The sequence below is a fragment of the Hirundo rustica genome, chromosome 1, assembly GCF_015227805.2.
Source record: "Hirundo rustica isolate bHirRus1 chromosome 1, bHirRus1.pri.v3, whole genome shotgun sequence".
Taxonomy (NCBI): domain Eukaryota; kingdom Metazoa; phylum Chordata; class Aves; order Passeriformes; family Hirundinidae; genus Hirundo; species Hirundo rustica.
The window spans coordinates 20532485-20548559 of record NC_053450.1 but is presented as its reverse complement, the minus strand read 5'-3'; the positions used below and the strand labels follow the sequence as shown (position 1 = coordinate 20548559).

The window sequence follows — 16075 nt, the reverse complement described above, 5'->3', positions numbered from 1 at the left end:
GAGGAGGAAGAACTCCCTCCCGCCTCCTCCGCCGCCGCTCCAGCGGAGAGCAGCGCCTGCGCGGCAGCGGCGGTGACTCACACGGACTGACATGAACCGGCACGGAGTCACTGACACGAACCCACAGGAGTCACTCACACACACTCACACGGAGACACTCACACTCACACGGACTGACATGAACCGGCACGGAGTCACTGACACACACTCACACGGAGACACTCACACGGACTGACATGAACCGGCACGGAGTCACTGACACACACTCACACGGAGACACTCACACGGACTGACATGAACCGGCACGGAGTCACTCACACGAACCCACAGGAGTCACTCACACGAACCCACAGGAGTCACTCACACACACTCACACGGAGACACTCACACGAACCCACACGGAGACACTCACACACACTCACACGGTCTGACATGAACCGGCACGGAGTCACTCACACGAACCCACACGGAGACACTCACACGAACCCACACGGAGTCACTCACACGAACCCACACGGAGACACTCACACACACTCACACGGAGACACTCACACACACTCACACGGACTGACATGAACCGGCACGGAGTCACTCACACGAACCCACACGGAGACACTCACACACACTCTCACGGACTGACACGAACCCACAGGAGTCACTCACACACACTCACACGGACGGACGGACTCAGACGGGGGTACGAGGCCGCGCTCCCCAGGAGCCCTGGGCACAGGCAGCCCACGCTTGTGCCGTGGCGGGGCGAGCCGGGCTGCCCGACGTCCCCTCCGATGGATGCGGGGCAGCCTGGCTGCCGGCCGTGCCCCTCGGAGGAGACTGCGGAGCTCTCCCTCCTCGCTCCCTGCAGCGCCGATGAATGCTCTCTGAAAATCCGCGTACGCTCTGCCAGCGCTTCCCCTCCCTCCCGGGAGGTTTGCCGGCTGGCTCCTGGGAATATGCTATCCCGCAAGAGAAGTTGGAGTCACTGTCCAGATCTAACTGCATCTAGAATATATTTCCTTTCTTTCTTTTACATTTTATAAATAGTCCAGCCTTCTTACAGCTTTTTTCCGGGCCTGGTGACTCACCATCAAGTCATCATACTTGTTGCTTCACTTAAATAGGGCACTGAAAAGTCCCTTGCTTAAATGGAAATGAATGAATGAATGAACGAACAAACAAACAAACAAATAAATAAATAAAAATATGCCCCCATCTGCAGATTGACAACTGACCACTTCATTTGGAAACCCCTGAAATAATTCCTGCTGTCCTGTGGCTGGGAGGTTCCCGTTAAGATCAATCCGTGCGAGGCAGAGCAATGCTGTCTAAGCCAGCCAGCCTGTAAGTGCTCCTCTCTGCCCGCCCTGCCTCCCTCTGGGTACTTCCAGACGGTAACAACTTATTTCTCTTCCTTAGTTCAATGACTGGCATGTTTGACTCGTGTACTGCATTGAGAATCTCACAGGGATGCCACAGTTTTCCCTTTATTTCAAAAAATTGCATGACTCTTTTCCTAGCAAAAAGACATGGAGGTGATCACAGCACCCTCCTGAGCAGCCGCCAGCTTTGCTGGCAGCGTGGGAAGCTCCTGGGTCACCTCAGCTGCAGCCAGGCAAGGAGGTGAGGACCCAAAGACACTAACATCTCCCAGGCTTCAGGAGAAGAGCCCACCTTTTGGACTGCTGCCAAGCTGGGCTGGGGGCTTGGTGAGTGCCAGTGCCGGAAGGGAAGGTGAGCCCATGAGTCAGGGCCAGCGGGGGATGCAGGCAGCAGCAGCAATGCGAGGTTCAAGCTGCTCCAGTGCCCCCGGCATAGGCTGCCATGCAACAGGGCTGCTTCTGGCTTCCCATTCCCCAGGCTCTGCTCTGGGCAGCAGAAGCTGGTGAAGAACCAGGAGCAGAGTGGTGCCAGGATGTGGGGTGACAGGGTGGCTGTCACCTGCAGGTGGAAGGGATGTGGTACCAGTGGGAACCTAATTCTCTGTGGTGGGAATTCCTGGTAAGGTGCCATACAGCCCAGAGCTGGGAGGAGCCCCTCCTCCTAGGACAGCATGCAGCCACTTGCAGGTAGGAACAGGTGCTCTCATCTCCAGGAAGGCAGGAAGCCTGACATGTCAGAGCACCTGCATGGCACTGTGAGGGCAGGTAATGGTGGGGATAAGAAAAGGAAATAAAACCACTTACGCTCAACCAAGAGCATTAGAGGCAACTACTCCCTAAACCTGCATAGCAACCAGACACCAGCAGCCGCACAACACTCTCAGCTGCAAACAGAGGAATCCCTTTGGTTTTTCTAGCCCTCGCTTCTGCATTTGTAATCCCTACTGCCTGAGTAAGGATTATCTGAGGAATATTGATTACAGCTGATCCAGAGTTCTGTCTTCATTGAGCTGATTGCATAGCTTGTTTGAAGGTGGCTGCTCTGTCCTCTTGTTATGTTGTAGCTCCTAAATGCCTCTTTATTTATTTAGCGGCTGCTCCTCTGGTGTGCAGTGACTGGCAGTGTTACGTGACAGCTGAGGGGTTGTCAGGGGACTTGCTTGATTGTTTGCTGGATGGGAGTTTCATTAATGTTTTGATAACCCTTCATTTTAGTCCATTAAGGTACTCTCTATATCCTGTATTTTCTTTAATTCCACTCAGGTTGCATGCAATACTCCCTCTCTTCATTTAAGGGAGGTGAGGGTTGCTCTTTCCAAGTAACTTCCAGGCAGTTAAACATTAAAGGCTCTGTTTCCCAAGCAGAAGGGTTTAAACTGCCTGAGGTTGTTGCTCACACTAAGTACCTCATGCCAGTTTCCTGGCTATCCCTGAGAAGATCCCAGCCTTCACCATTAAACAACGACAACTGTATGGAATTCAGCCCAGATAACAATCAAGAGAAGTTTGCGAAGGGTTTTGGTTTTTTTAAAAGGTAGATTTGACAAATGTCAGATCCTCTTGCATGTGTTGGAAGCAGTCAGGAGATGAGCTGGGCAGACAGGAGATTCTATATGTCCTAGCTATTCAAAGCCATGTAAGTTTTGCTGAGGCTCTGAGGAATATTTAGCTGAGGCAGGGTGTGTTTTGCCTCTCCACAGCTGTTAGCGCATGGGCAGTCCCCACCACGGCTGCGTCCATTTTTTTGGGAAGTTGTTGCCATGCAAGTATCTTGACATCTACCAAAACCTTCTGAGTAGTTGAAATGAAGTCATGGTAACAGCAGATTTTTTTTTTTTTTCCTCAGACAACTACTTTGACTTTCAGAATAGACTACACAATCAAGTATGAAGTTTCTTCAAAACTGTGTCATGATAAAAAAGCTTCTGAATTATTTAATGCATTTTATACGATGATTACTTAATTTATATCACAGCACAGGAAGTGAGTTTGCAAGTTTACCTCCCGTCTTTTCATGAATATAACAAGAAAGCTAAAGATGTGTTTTACTCTTGTTCTCTTACTGCCAAAGTATCACATTTTCTTTTGGACACAACAGAAAGTATTCCAGAACCTCATATTCCTACACATGGAAGCTCTGTGGGACATGTTAAATTACATTGTAAGACCCAAACCCAATTGTTCTAGCTGTATATTACCCCCCTTGACCACATGTTACAGGAGAAGCAAAGTTTTCCGCAGAAAATACGTGATACAGAACTAGAAGCTTGAGCCCATAGTGCATTTATTCATTCATCATTTCTCTCGACCTGATTTTGTGCTCCAGCTTTTCTGACATATTGTTTCCTTGGTTATCCAAGTTTGTTGCCAAAGCAGATAAATGAATCATCCATTTACAGTAAAAGTGGGGAACTGCCAAGGGAATACCTGATGTCGCTGCATGTGGCGTGTAAGTCTCAGGCCAGCTGATGATAAAGTCCTTCCTCTCAGCTCTTTGGGCACAGGCCACATCTGCACTGTGGCACCCAACCTGGCAGAGAGGCTGAAGACACCCTGTGCCAGGATGACAGGACTGGTTGGTTAAGGGTTCTTGAAATAGCACTGCTGAATAGTAAAGCTCAGGAGGAAAAACCTCAGAAAACTGCAGTCACCAGGCAGGACGCGTAGACAGGCTGCCCTGGTTCTTGTCTCGGCTGCATCTGAGGGTCCAGACAAGCTGACCCAGCTCAGGACCCTTCTTCTTTTAAAATACATATTAGTTCACTCATACAGCATCTAAGCTTCCCACAAATACTCCTGCTGTAATGGAAATTATTCTTTTCCAAACCACAAGGAAAAATGCTTGCTTTTTCCAGCCTTCTCTCCATCCTCTCTGGAGATTAAAATCCCTGAACACTCACAGAGTGCTCAGGACATATGCAGGATGCCCTGGCACCGCAGTTCCCTACTGCTGATCTGTTTGGGTGGGATAGCCAGATCTCAAGCCCCTAATCACTCCTGCTGATGCCGGTCCTGTGGCTGGAATGAGCTGCCTGTGCTACACCCAGGGCAGGCAGGCACCCTCAGCCTCCCTCTCCTGCTCTCCCCCAGGGCCAAGGGAGGCACACCAAGTGTGGGGTTGCACTGCTTTGCTTTGGACACAGGGGCTAGCTCTCTATTCCCCAGGACAATTTGTTGTGACATGGCCCGCCGCTCTTCCCTGCTGCAAGCCGAGACATGGAATATGTCTCACTCCAGCTCCTCTAATCAATGTCAGCACTGCAGCACCAACTTTTATGTGTGTGCATCACTTCAGAGTGCAGTGCTAAGCAGCAAGCTGGAGGGTTTATAGATACTTCCAAAATCTTCTACCTAGAATGTGTGCTATCTCTTGGATCCCTTTGGATTAACTCCCCAGGGCCAGGTGTCTGCACAGCAAATGACAGCCGCGGCCACCCTGGCAAGCCCTGCCACAGCCAGCGCCAGCCAAGTCGGCATCCAAGTACTGATTGTGGGGGTTGCTGAGTGTCTTGTTTTGCATTTCTGTTTGGCTTTGTCATGGAACCAAAACAGGAGGAAAAAATACGGGGTGTGCCTTTGTTTTACATGCAGGAATAAGGAGGTTCTAATTATTTACAGCAACCTGTAGAAAACTCATAGAAGTCAAGCTTCCTACTATGCAGCCAGATTTGATTGCACAATAAAGTCAGCATTGAAAAGGTGTCTAATAATGCCCTTTCAACTACATTTTTCAGGTTAACCTTGGATTAAACCCCAAAACAGCAGATGTCATTTCCAGCTGGCTTTCACGGTTGAGCTTTAGAAATGGCATGAGGTAAATTCACAACTATGACTCTGTCTTCAGCTGGAACCAGCCAGAAGTACACTTCTTGCTGTTAAGTTCTGTATTTAGAGGGAGCATCTGTATTTTATTTAGCTCACAGCATGCCAGAAACAAGCTTCCCTCAGCAGCCTCCCAGCGGTGCAGCCAGCAGGTGGTCCCAGGGCACAGCTCGTGCATACCTCCAGAGCGGGTTGCTTCGCAAAAACCACCAGCAGCTGCTTTTACTTCAGGAAACACAGGCAGTAGAGATGGTCACGGCATGGAAACGCACCTTATTCCTCTGTTATTGCATGGCAGCATGAGAGTGCCCTCCTAGCAAGTCAGATTTAAGCTCAGCTCCATGCTGAGGTAGAGGGGCTCCAGCGCCCACTGCATGCACTGCAGAGGAGAGGGACAGGGCCATCGCATGGACAGGATACCCACGGGGAGGTGGCATGTTCTTTATGCCCTTCTTCTGCAGGGCTGCAGCACAAAATGGCATTCAAGGATCAGCATGCCAGAGCTGGTGAGGGGACCTCATTCCTAGTCCAGTGGCTATTTGCGGATGTGGAAAGGTCTCAGAGCTGTTACAGTATTTTATCTCATGGCCATGAAATGAGAAATACACTGAAGGAAGATGGTGGAATGGGACTCGCATCTCACATTGCTGGGGGAGAAGCCTCTCTTTTGCATTGGCTATGATGGCATATCCCACCTGGAACACGAAAGGCAGTGACTCAGGTGCTCTCTACGCAGGGCCCTGTGTCACACAGGGCAAGGTAAGGAGTGCCTCTGCCCCAAACCCACAGCAGGGAAGGGCAGTGAGTCAGCATCCATTCGATTGTGAAATCTGGGGATCTCTGCAGGCAGGGGAGTCAGAGCAGGAGGCAGAAGAGCCCACAAGAGCAGCACCAATGGCCACCGCTGGCACGCAGGGGCAGCAGACAGAGCAACCAGGCTGCCCAGCCTCTGCCCTGAGACGGCAGAACCCCAATTCCCTGCTCTCCTCCTGGCAGGGGACTCCTGCAGCCACAGCTTTAATAGCGCAGGCAGGCAAACTCCCCAGCTTGGAGCACACCTGCAGCCCATCTCAGTGCCAGCACCACAGGCCCATTGGCCCTGGGGAGGGACAGGGGGGACCCGGATCCCACCCTGTGGGGGTGGCAGCCACCACCTCTGCCCCACAGCCAGGCCATCAGGAACACGACCGGGTTCCTTCCTGGGGAAGGCAGTGCAATCACCAGCAAAAAGGAAATACTTTTCATCAGCATCATAACGGCCCATATAGGCATGATTAGTTTTGGGTGCTGAGAAAAGAAGGGAGATGAAGAGCTGGGACAAATAACCCCAAACAAAACCAAAATAGAAATGCAGAGTAGTAAGACCACACTTGAAATTCCACTCCTCTGGGCTTTATAGGGCTCAAAAAATACTAAAAAATTAAGAGATAGTGTTCCATTGGTCAGGACAATTTTATTTTGAAGTTATTTTCCTTGCAAAGGGGTAAGTTCCACTATGATTAAGAAAAAAAAAAAAAAAAAAAAGGTCGATATTAAAGAAAATTGGTTTATTGTAAACAAAGTATAAAGTACAACATAAGAAATGTGCAAATCTTTAAAGTAGTCACAAAAAGCAGGTCTAATACACTATTTTCAAACCATTCACTTTCTGATATGTGTCCTCAACATAATATGATAAAATACAAATAGTGAAAATTGATGCATTATCACAAAAGCTGGTTTAAATTCTAGGCTGGTGTCTTTGCTGCCTTGTTTTTGTCTTTGAATCACAACTTTCTAATTTAATACAATACATAATATATCAATTTCAATTTTAACATAAACTGCCTTTCAAAGAATAACACTATCAAGAAGCCTAAGATTCTTGGTTTTCTCCTTTAATCAACCAGAGTGGTTTACAGTTACTAAGTTTGTCTTCAAGGTGCCCCATTATCTGCTCATGACAAGCGCAGTGAGAAGGTGGAAAGGAAACCATAAGCAACACAAAAGCAGAAGCATCATGCGATGCCCAGGTATAACCAGCTGTAACAATCACAAAGCTTGCCAAAGCAGCTGAGAAAACATTACAAAGCTAGTAAGGATTCAGAAAGGTTCCTGCCCTTTGACTGGCCATGCAGTGCCCCTGCATGCCCATCCCAAGCCCCTGTGGACACAGCAGGGTAAATCTGGGTATGTTAACCACCCCATACAAGAGGAGATGCCTGAAGTCTCCAGGAGTCTGGCACCAAATCATTGATTATGATGGGGCTGAAGAACGGTTAGGAGGAAAAGATTCCTACCAAGCAAAGGTGGCAGAAGCAGCAAAACTGATTTTGATTATCTTACGCAGGTGGGTTCTGGGCTTTCAAGCCTGTGCCTGTACATTGCTGCTGCCCTTGTCTGTGCCTACCGAAGATGGACAACTGACAGCTAAAATTGGAGTTGGTCTCGGGCACAAGCAACAAACTTTCAGGAACACTTGCATGGATCTACAGCATACACAAGTGATTTGCAAAATTCAAAACTGGCACAATGCGGCTGCTCTGCTCCAGAGCCTTCCCTTTCTTTCTCTCCTCACCAGTGCAAAAGACACCCGCTACTCCAGTCAGCCACTGGTTCTCCCAGCAACATCTTTTGTGACCGAGCGCAGGCTGCCTTCGCCTCTCTGTACTGCTGTCAGCAGCCAGTGTGGGAGAACCACAGACTGGGAGAAAAAGCCTTTTTTCAGCCAGCCTATCCCAGCAACAGCAGTTAACTCCACCGTCTTCACAGCAAGTCCTCTCACTGGGCGGTCGCAGACGTTGGTGGCACGGCAACATCATTGAGCTTGCTCACTTCCATCTGCCAGTTCGGTAACTTCTTTGCCGACAAGTGGCGACGCGCGTGCTTCGTGAGGTGGTCGCTCCGCATGAACCGCCGCTCGCACATCGGGCAGGCAAACTTCTTCTCCCCGGTGTGCGTTCTGCGGTGGCGAGACAGTTCATCAGACCGTGCAAACCTCCTCTCACAGCCTTTCCAACTGCAACTGAACGGCTTTTCTCCTAGAAGGGAAGAAATTACAAAGGGAAAAACCCAATGAGTACTGAGCAATAAATACCGCTGCCTTGGTTTATTGCTACTGAGCAATAAAAACTGCTGGTAGGATTTGACTTAACTGGCAGGAAAGTTTCTCTTATGGCAACTGAGCCATAAATCTACATAGGCATTATATGCACAAAATGTGGAAAATTGTTTATATACTAATATTTAAACATGCAGACTCACTATCCCCAAGGCTAAGTAGTGTGGAAAAGGGTTAAAGGTTAAAAATTCTCTGGAACCAAATTGTTAGAAATGCTCTTCACATCTCAAGACAGCCGAGTTTAACACTCGGCCCCATGTAAACTGCAGATAATCATGACTCAGCATGCCCGAAACTCCCCTTGAAAGCGCAGCCCGCAATGGTATTTTATGTAACCGAGCTCTAGCAGTGCACGGTGAGCCTGTGTGAAAACACATGGAACTCTGTCTGCTACTGCAGTTAAGGGCTGAGGCTGGAGAAGTTACTCTAGAATAATCAAGGCAGGAATAGTTTGGAGTGGATTCTCATACCCTCTCGTAAAACTATCTCCCAAGTTTTACCCACTTCTGGAAAAGGCATTCCTGAGGAGAAGCCTAATAATGCGTCTTTAACCCTGGAAAGCATGGCTCCACACTGGGCAAGGCCTCTACAGCAATGCATTACTGAACACCTCCTGACACGAAACAAGTCCAGCACAAACTGCTGAGTCAACTTCCCCTCAGGGAGACTTCCCGTCAGAGATTAGGCAGCATTACAATGCATGCTGGCAAAAAAACCTATTTCACTGCTGGCCCACAATTTGTTCCATGAACAGATCCGGTAATCGCTGCAACTGTAACAAGCTGTATATACAGCCACAGTTTTCTACATTAGATTTTAACATGTGGCAGCAGTAACCAACCTGTGTGTGTTCTGACATGAGCCTTCAAATGGGAGCTCTTGAAGTAAGTTTTCCCACATCCTGGGTAGCCACAAATGTGACTTCTTATTCTTGAAGAATCAGCCTGAGGAGTGGTTTTTGCTGCAGAAGGCACAAAGCCAGGAGCGGGGGCAATGGGAGAGAGTCTCGTGCCATTTGGACTAACGATGGGAGCCTTTGTGCCCTGCACAACTGGCTGGGGCACAACAAACATGACAGCGCCTTTGGGAACCTGGGTCCCCATGAAGACCATGGGCTGACAGAGAGCCGGCTGCTGGCTCGGCGCGGCGTTGGGCACCACGGCCGTCACAACACTGTTGTTTGTGGGCAGTGGGACCATCTGGCAAATCACTGGCACAGGGGGGGCTCCGCTGCCTTGGGCAGGGGACAGCGGTGCTGCCGCCGCTGGCTGCTCTGCCGGTTCAGGGATGGACTCCTCCTTGCTCACCAAGGGCTTTGTCAAGGGTGCGGGACCAACAGCTAGTTCTGCAGTTCTTCCTTCTGCCACCGACAGTTCACTGGTCTCAGCGCCGGCTCCACTCGGTGCCACAGCAGAGCACACCGAGTGCTCCTCCTTGGCATTTTGTTTCCTATTTGTTTCCCTTGAAGCGCTGTCCTGGTATTTGAGCACACTGGCTGTTCTCACGGGGCAGGTTTTGTGATCACAGAGCTGGGCATCAGCCGTGTGGCGTATCACACTCGTCACTCGCGCTTTCAGAGGCCTGGCTGCTGGAGACCGCTCCGCCTCCCTCCGAGGTGGGGCCAGAGGAGGCTTGGCAGCCTCGGACAGCGCCTTGCCGAGCGGATGGATCGCCTGCGACATCTCAAAGTCGGAAGGGCTGTAGGGAGGGGTCAGGCACTGCACAGGACAGAGAGACACAGTAAGTGGGGGATGGTACCACGACATCACCACACTAATTGTTATAAACAAGCACACACACACGCACAAATTGGAAAACTTACAAATGCTGGTATTGCATTAAAGTCTGCTGCTCCAGGAAGCAAAGCCTCGTCGCTTTCTTCTGACATGTCAGATGCAGGAGTTATAGGTCTCATTTCTGCATGTCTTTTGAAGTCTGATTTCCAGTTGCAACTCATAGAAATAAGGGCTTCTACAGCCTCATAATCACTTTTTTCAGATGAATTGTTCCAGAAATACCTCGTATCTCTCTGCTTTTCAGTCATTGTCTCCATTTCTTATTCCTGTTTTGGTTAGAGAAAAAAAAAGAACTTTAAACCTGATGCTAAGTTTGAGTATTTTGCAGCTGCTTGTAAAAAGGCATTGCTAAAAACAAACAAGACAACCTGTGCTAGATAAATATACTTGATGTACCTGTAATTTCCCGCCTTATTTCTTATTTATGTAATATTTTTATGAATTTTTTAGTGAGGAAACCTGGCCATCAGGTGAAAGTAATATAACTACTTGAGACAAAAGAACTACTCTGGATCTTAAGTATGTTAAAGTTATTCCACACTGCAAGAGCTGTGTCTGAGAACTTAAGAAAAATCTTCACATCCCCCCAAAAAAGTAAATCGAAACTTCATCCACCATCCCACCCTCCTTCTATTTTTGCTTTGAACACACACAGCCCTCAGCATTATGCTTATTTTGGCACATGAGAAAGGACCGCATTGGGGCTGATTCACATTTTCTTCGAAAGGTGTTAACAAAAACTGTTCTAGAAAATACTCAATGGGTTTCTCTCACACACACGGACATGCAAGGGAAATCACCTGCTTGGAGAACTGAGATACACATACATATACACACACACGTACCCCGCCACACCTCTAGCAGCGTATTCCCTCACGCAGGGCTGTGGGCGGGGCTCAGGCGCGGGCCCCGCCCCCGGCTGTTGGGCGCTCGCCACCCTCACCTCAGCGCACCCCGCCGGCCGCCCCCGCGCGCGCCGCCCCGGCCCTCCCCTATTGGTCCTTCCGGAGCCGCGCCGGGCGCCCATTGGCCCGCTCCGAGCAGGGCGCGGCCCGGGGCGGGGCACCCGAACAAAGCGTGATCGGGCGCCGCCGCGCGCCGACCTTTCCCCCAGTTCCCCGCGCGGCGCCCCCGCCTCCGGCGCGCGGCGGCGGCCGGCCGTGAGGGCGGGCGGGGGGAAGGAGCCCGGGCGGGAGGAGCCGTCACAGCGGGCGGGGGCCGGGCTGGGGTCAGCGCCGCCACACCCGACGCCTCCCGCCGCGGGGGAAGGGAAGCGAAGCGAAGCGGCGACTCTGCGGGAAGCGGGTTACGGGGGCGGCGGCCGGCTCTTCCCAAGGCGCCGCTCCGCTCCCCTGCCGCCGCGCCGCGCCGCCCACCCCGCGTGGCGCCGGGATCCCCCCGGTTTTCTCCTCCTCCCTCGCCGCTGCCACCTGGTACATGCAGCTGCCGAGGCCAGCGCCCGCAACCCGGTCGGGCACTCAGGCACAAGAGGCTGCACGGCGCCGGACCGGCGCTGCCAACAGGTTCACGGCGGCTTCTCTCCCTCCTTCCTTCCCTCCCTCCCGTGGCTTTCCTCGCCGGCTTGCCCCGCGGAGGGCTCTCCACGCGGGCGGCTCATCCTACAGCCCACTCCAGCAGCTCCAGTCCCCCACCGCCACTCAGCCCCTCCAGCCGCCGCCCCAGCCCCATCTCCTGCCCGCGGTCCCTCCTACCGAGGGTCCCCCCGCACGTGCCCTGGGAATCCCCGTGCCGCACCACCCCTGGAACTCCCTCGGTCCCAGCCGTCCCGACCCCCCCGGGATGCCCGGGTCGCTCACCGGAGGAGCCGAGCCTGCCCTGAGATGCCGCCGCCGCTCTCCCGGTTTTCCTCTTTTTGTTCGCCGCTCCCCACTCGGGCGGCGGCGCCCCCGGGGCCCGCGCGCGGGGGGGTGGGCGGGGCCCCTGCCGCCCGCCGGCCAATCGCCGGCAAAGGTGTGTGGGGCGGCGGCCAATGGGCGCCGGGCGGCCGCGCGTGATCGGCGGCCCCGCGGCGGCGTGGCCGGAGTGTCAGCGCGGCGTGTCCCCTCCGGCGGCTGAGTCAGAGCGGCCGCCCCCGCCCCCCCTGCCGTGCCTCTCCCTTCCCTTCCCTCCCCGGCATCCGTGTGGGAGCGGCGGGGGCGGCCCGGCGCTTCCTCCTGCATGAGGTCACACGGCGGCGGGGGAGGGAGCAGCCTCCCCGGCGTGGACCCCGCTCCCCACTGGGCTGAGGTGAAGCGGGCCCGCGGAGTTGGGGGGAGAGATGGAGAGCTTCCGTTCCGACTTCCACGGGCCTTTCTGGTCCATCCCCGTGGCTGGGCGCGCCCGGGGACCCGCCGCTGTGTCCGGGCAGCGCCCTCGGTGTGGGGGAGGTCGCTGCCACGCGTCGGGATCACCCCGGTCTACACCGGGGCGCCCGGCGCTGTCCGTGTCAGCCCAGGGCGCTGTTGTTGGCGGGAGATCCGAGGGAGTCTGAGGGGACCCCAGACAGGTCGGCCCCGCGGGGCTCGGCCGTGTCTGCCCGCGGCTGCCTCGCCCGCTCCCCGGCTGCTGCCGCCCGGCCGGCTCGGGAACAGCTGCGGCTTAGCTGGGTCACTGCTGATGGCGTTACCCCGCGGGCTGCGGCGCGCCTGCAGGGCGAGAGCCGTGTCATCCGTTCCGCTCCATGCAGGGTTTAAGGCGGGCTCTTTTTCCCGTCAGAAAGTTGTAATGGAAGCAGAAAGAGCGGCTGTGTGTGTCAGGACCTGAGAAGCCAGATCCAGGCCACGCTGCAGCTGTGACTGGGCTCTAGAAATGCTGTTGAGGCTTCGTTATAGTTCAGTTTCTTTCCTCCTGCTTATTCAGCGTCATTTAAGAGATCTCCCCTCCTCCTCCTCCTAAGCGGTCTAGTGTCATTTGGCTAGAGCATTTCCCTATTTTATTTTTTTTTTCCTAACACCTTCTTTGCCTCAGTCTCCAATAGTAAGATCAGTTATCCTCAGGATTCCTGAGCTGGTAGACAGGGACAGGGAGCAGAATGGATGCCCTGTAATTCAGGAGGAAGCAGTTACTGACCTGTTGTGCCACTTAGATGCTTACAAGTCTATGGGACTGGCTTGGACTCATCCTAGGGTGATGAGGGAGTTGGCAGAAGAGCTCACCAAGCCCTCTTCATCATTTATCATCAGTCCTGGCTAACCAGGGAGATCCCACGTGACTAGAAGATGGCCAATGTGACACCCATCCACAAGGAGGGCCAGAAGGTGGATCCAGAGAACTATAGGCTTGTCAGCCTAACTTGGTGCCCAGCAATGTTGTGAAGCTGATCATCTTGAGTGCAATCACATGATACATACAAGACAACCAAGGGATCAGTCCCAGCCAGGATGGTTTAAGAAAGCCAGGTCCTGCTTGACCAACCTGATCTCATTTTATGACCAGGTGATCTGCCCAGTAGATGACAGGAAAGTTGTAGATACAGACTGTCTGGACTTCAGGAAAGCTTTTGATGCCATCACACTCCTGGAAAAGCTGGCAGCGCATGGCTTGGAGTGGCAAACTCTTCACTGCATTGAAAACTGGCTGGATGGCTGGGCCCAGAGAGTGGTGGTGAATGGTGCTGCCTCCAGTTGGCATGCAGTCACCAGTGGTGTCCCCCAGGGATCAGTGTTGGGCCCAGTCCTGTTTATTATCTTCACCGATGATCTGGATGAGGGGATCCAGTAAATTTGTGGATGACACCAAGCTGGGTGTGAGTGTCAGTCTGCTGTGGGGTAGGAAGTCTCTGCAGAGGGATCTGGACAGGCTGAATCAATAGTCCAAAGCAGTGGTATGAGGTTCAATAAGGAGAATTGCTAGGTCCTACATTTTTTCCACAAAACCCCATGCAGCACAACCTGCTGAGGGTAGAGTGTCTGGAAAGCTGCTCAGAAGAAGAGGACCTGGGGGTGCTGGTCAACAGCTGCTGAATGTGAGCCAGCAGTGTGCCCAGGTGGCCAAGAAGGCTAATGGCATCCTGGCCTGGATCAGCAATAGTGTGGCCAGCAGGAGCAGGAGAGCCACTCTCCCCATGTGCTCAGCACTGGTGAGGCCATACCTTGAGTGCTGTGTCCAGTTCAAGGTCCCTCAATTCAAGAAGGACATGGAGGTGCTGGAGAGAGTCCAAAGAAGGTCAACTGAGCTGATGTGGGGTCTGGAGCACCAGTCTTAGGAGGAGCAGCTGAGGAAGCTTGGGGTGTTTAGCCTGGTGAAAAGGAGACTCAGGGGAGACCTTATCTCTCTCCACAACTCCCTGGGAAAGGTTGTAGCCAGGTGAGGGTTAAACTTTTCTCAGGCAACAAGCAACAGGATGAGAAGACAGCCTCCAGCTGCCTCAGGGGTGGTTTAGGTTGGACATTAGGAGGAATTTCTTCACATAAAGGGTGTTTAGGCACTGAAATGGGCTGCCCGAGGAGGTGGTGGAGTCATCATCCACTGGAGGTGTTCGAGGAAGGACTGGAGGTGGCACTCAGTACCATGATCCAGTTGGCATTGTGGTGTCCAGTCAAAGGTCTCATATGCCTTTTCAAACCTAATTATTTCATTATTATGTCTTTCTTCTTGTCCTTCCCCTTTTCAATGGTGCCAAGGTCCTATTCTTTCATTCTGCTTAATTCTTCCCCCATGTCAGCCAATCCCATTTGGCAGAAGGGGTCTGGCAGCAGATGATGAGTTCCTTTAACTTGCTGGAAAGCAAGGAAACAAGAAACACTTGTTCCAGAGAATTTAGTCATGCCCGAAAGAGAAAAAGCAAAACAAAAACCAACCTGCAAGAAATGAGCAGTTTCTTCAGCCTGAAGATAGAAAAAGAGTATAAATATTGCAAAACATGACCATAGATGTATGTAATTTAAAGTAATACTTAATCATTTCAAAGACATGTATTGATGAAAGAGTGATAATTTTATTCCCAGGAAAACACTTTTTAAAAAAATATTGCTTTAATTCCAGTATTTCAACTGATTGTACAGATGGAATCTCTGTTATTTGGCTTCACAGCGGTACCCCAAACACATCTGATGGGATGTGCTCTCCTACTATGCCCCCTTGCACCAGGCTGCCAGGGGTGGGATCCCTTTCTCTTTGCTCCTACAGCTGCCACAATTGGCACCTGTAGGAAAACATGCCACTAGCCAGAAAACTGCATCTCCCATCTTGTTTCTGTTGTGCAGCCTCGATATCTGCCTGACTTTCTGACTGATTTTATAAAATCCCTGCAGTGCCTGGAGGAAAATGGATTGGCTTGACTGCCTTATCTAGAAGGAATTCTCAAAAGAGAATTCACTTTAGGATGATCCAAACTCCTTTCACTACTAGCAGCAAACAGTTTACAACTTACTCAACTGGATCCCACATCTCTGAGTGGAGAAACAGGAGAAAGTGTGTTTACTGTGTGTTTCACACTGAAATCAACAGGGAAAAAAATGTTGATAAAATGGTTGCTTGGCTCCCAGGACATGCTGTCCTTTGCCAGAAGGTGCTACTGTCACACAAGACACAGCTGGGGAAAGAGCTCCTGGATCACAAGTGCATCTGCCCTGGCTGAAATAAAGGTTGTGGAACAAAACCTCAATGGTTCTTGGTGAAATTCTGTGTTTTCTGTTTATGGCAAGTTCTGTCACAGTTTTTGTGATTGTAAGTGGTTTTATTGAAAACATTCTGAAATCTCATTTGAAACATACTGCCACTAAAACTCAATCCATAAAAGTTGCACCAGCCTATATGATAAATTAACTTACAAAGCTAGAAGTTTCTCTACATTCAGCAGAAAAATGTCACTTTTTCACCCTTGTATGTAATGAATGTATACAAAGGTTTTACTGATACAGTAAGAACTTAATGTTAAAAATCCAGTTTCTAACATGAACAGAAGATCTGTAACATGCTACTGTCACCATTTTTGGTTTGCTTGCTATGGCAACACGTTGAAAGTGTGTGCTGGACTG

The 16075-nt window shown here is 51.5% G+C and overlaps 1 protein-coding gene across 1 annotated transcript; it reads right to left on the bottom strand.

Annotated features, from left to right (window-relative positions):
• Window positions 1-6731: 6731 nt before the first annotated feature.
• On the bottom strand, window positions 6732-12032 carry KLF10 (KLF transcription factor 10). The gene is made up of 4 exons (XM_040085350.1): window positions 11915-12032; window positions 10124-10363; window positions 9143-10019; window positions 6732-8221 (listed from the first exon to the last, which is right to left on the bottom strand). Exons 2-4 carry the CDS (start codon window positions 10352-10354, stop codon window positions 7962-7964), a joined length of 1368 nt encoding a protein of 455 aa, XP_039941284.1. The 5' UTR covers window positions 10355-10363; window positions 11915-12032; the 3' UTR covers window positions 6732-7961.
• Between the last annotated feature and the right edge of the window lie 4043 nt (window positions 12033-16075).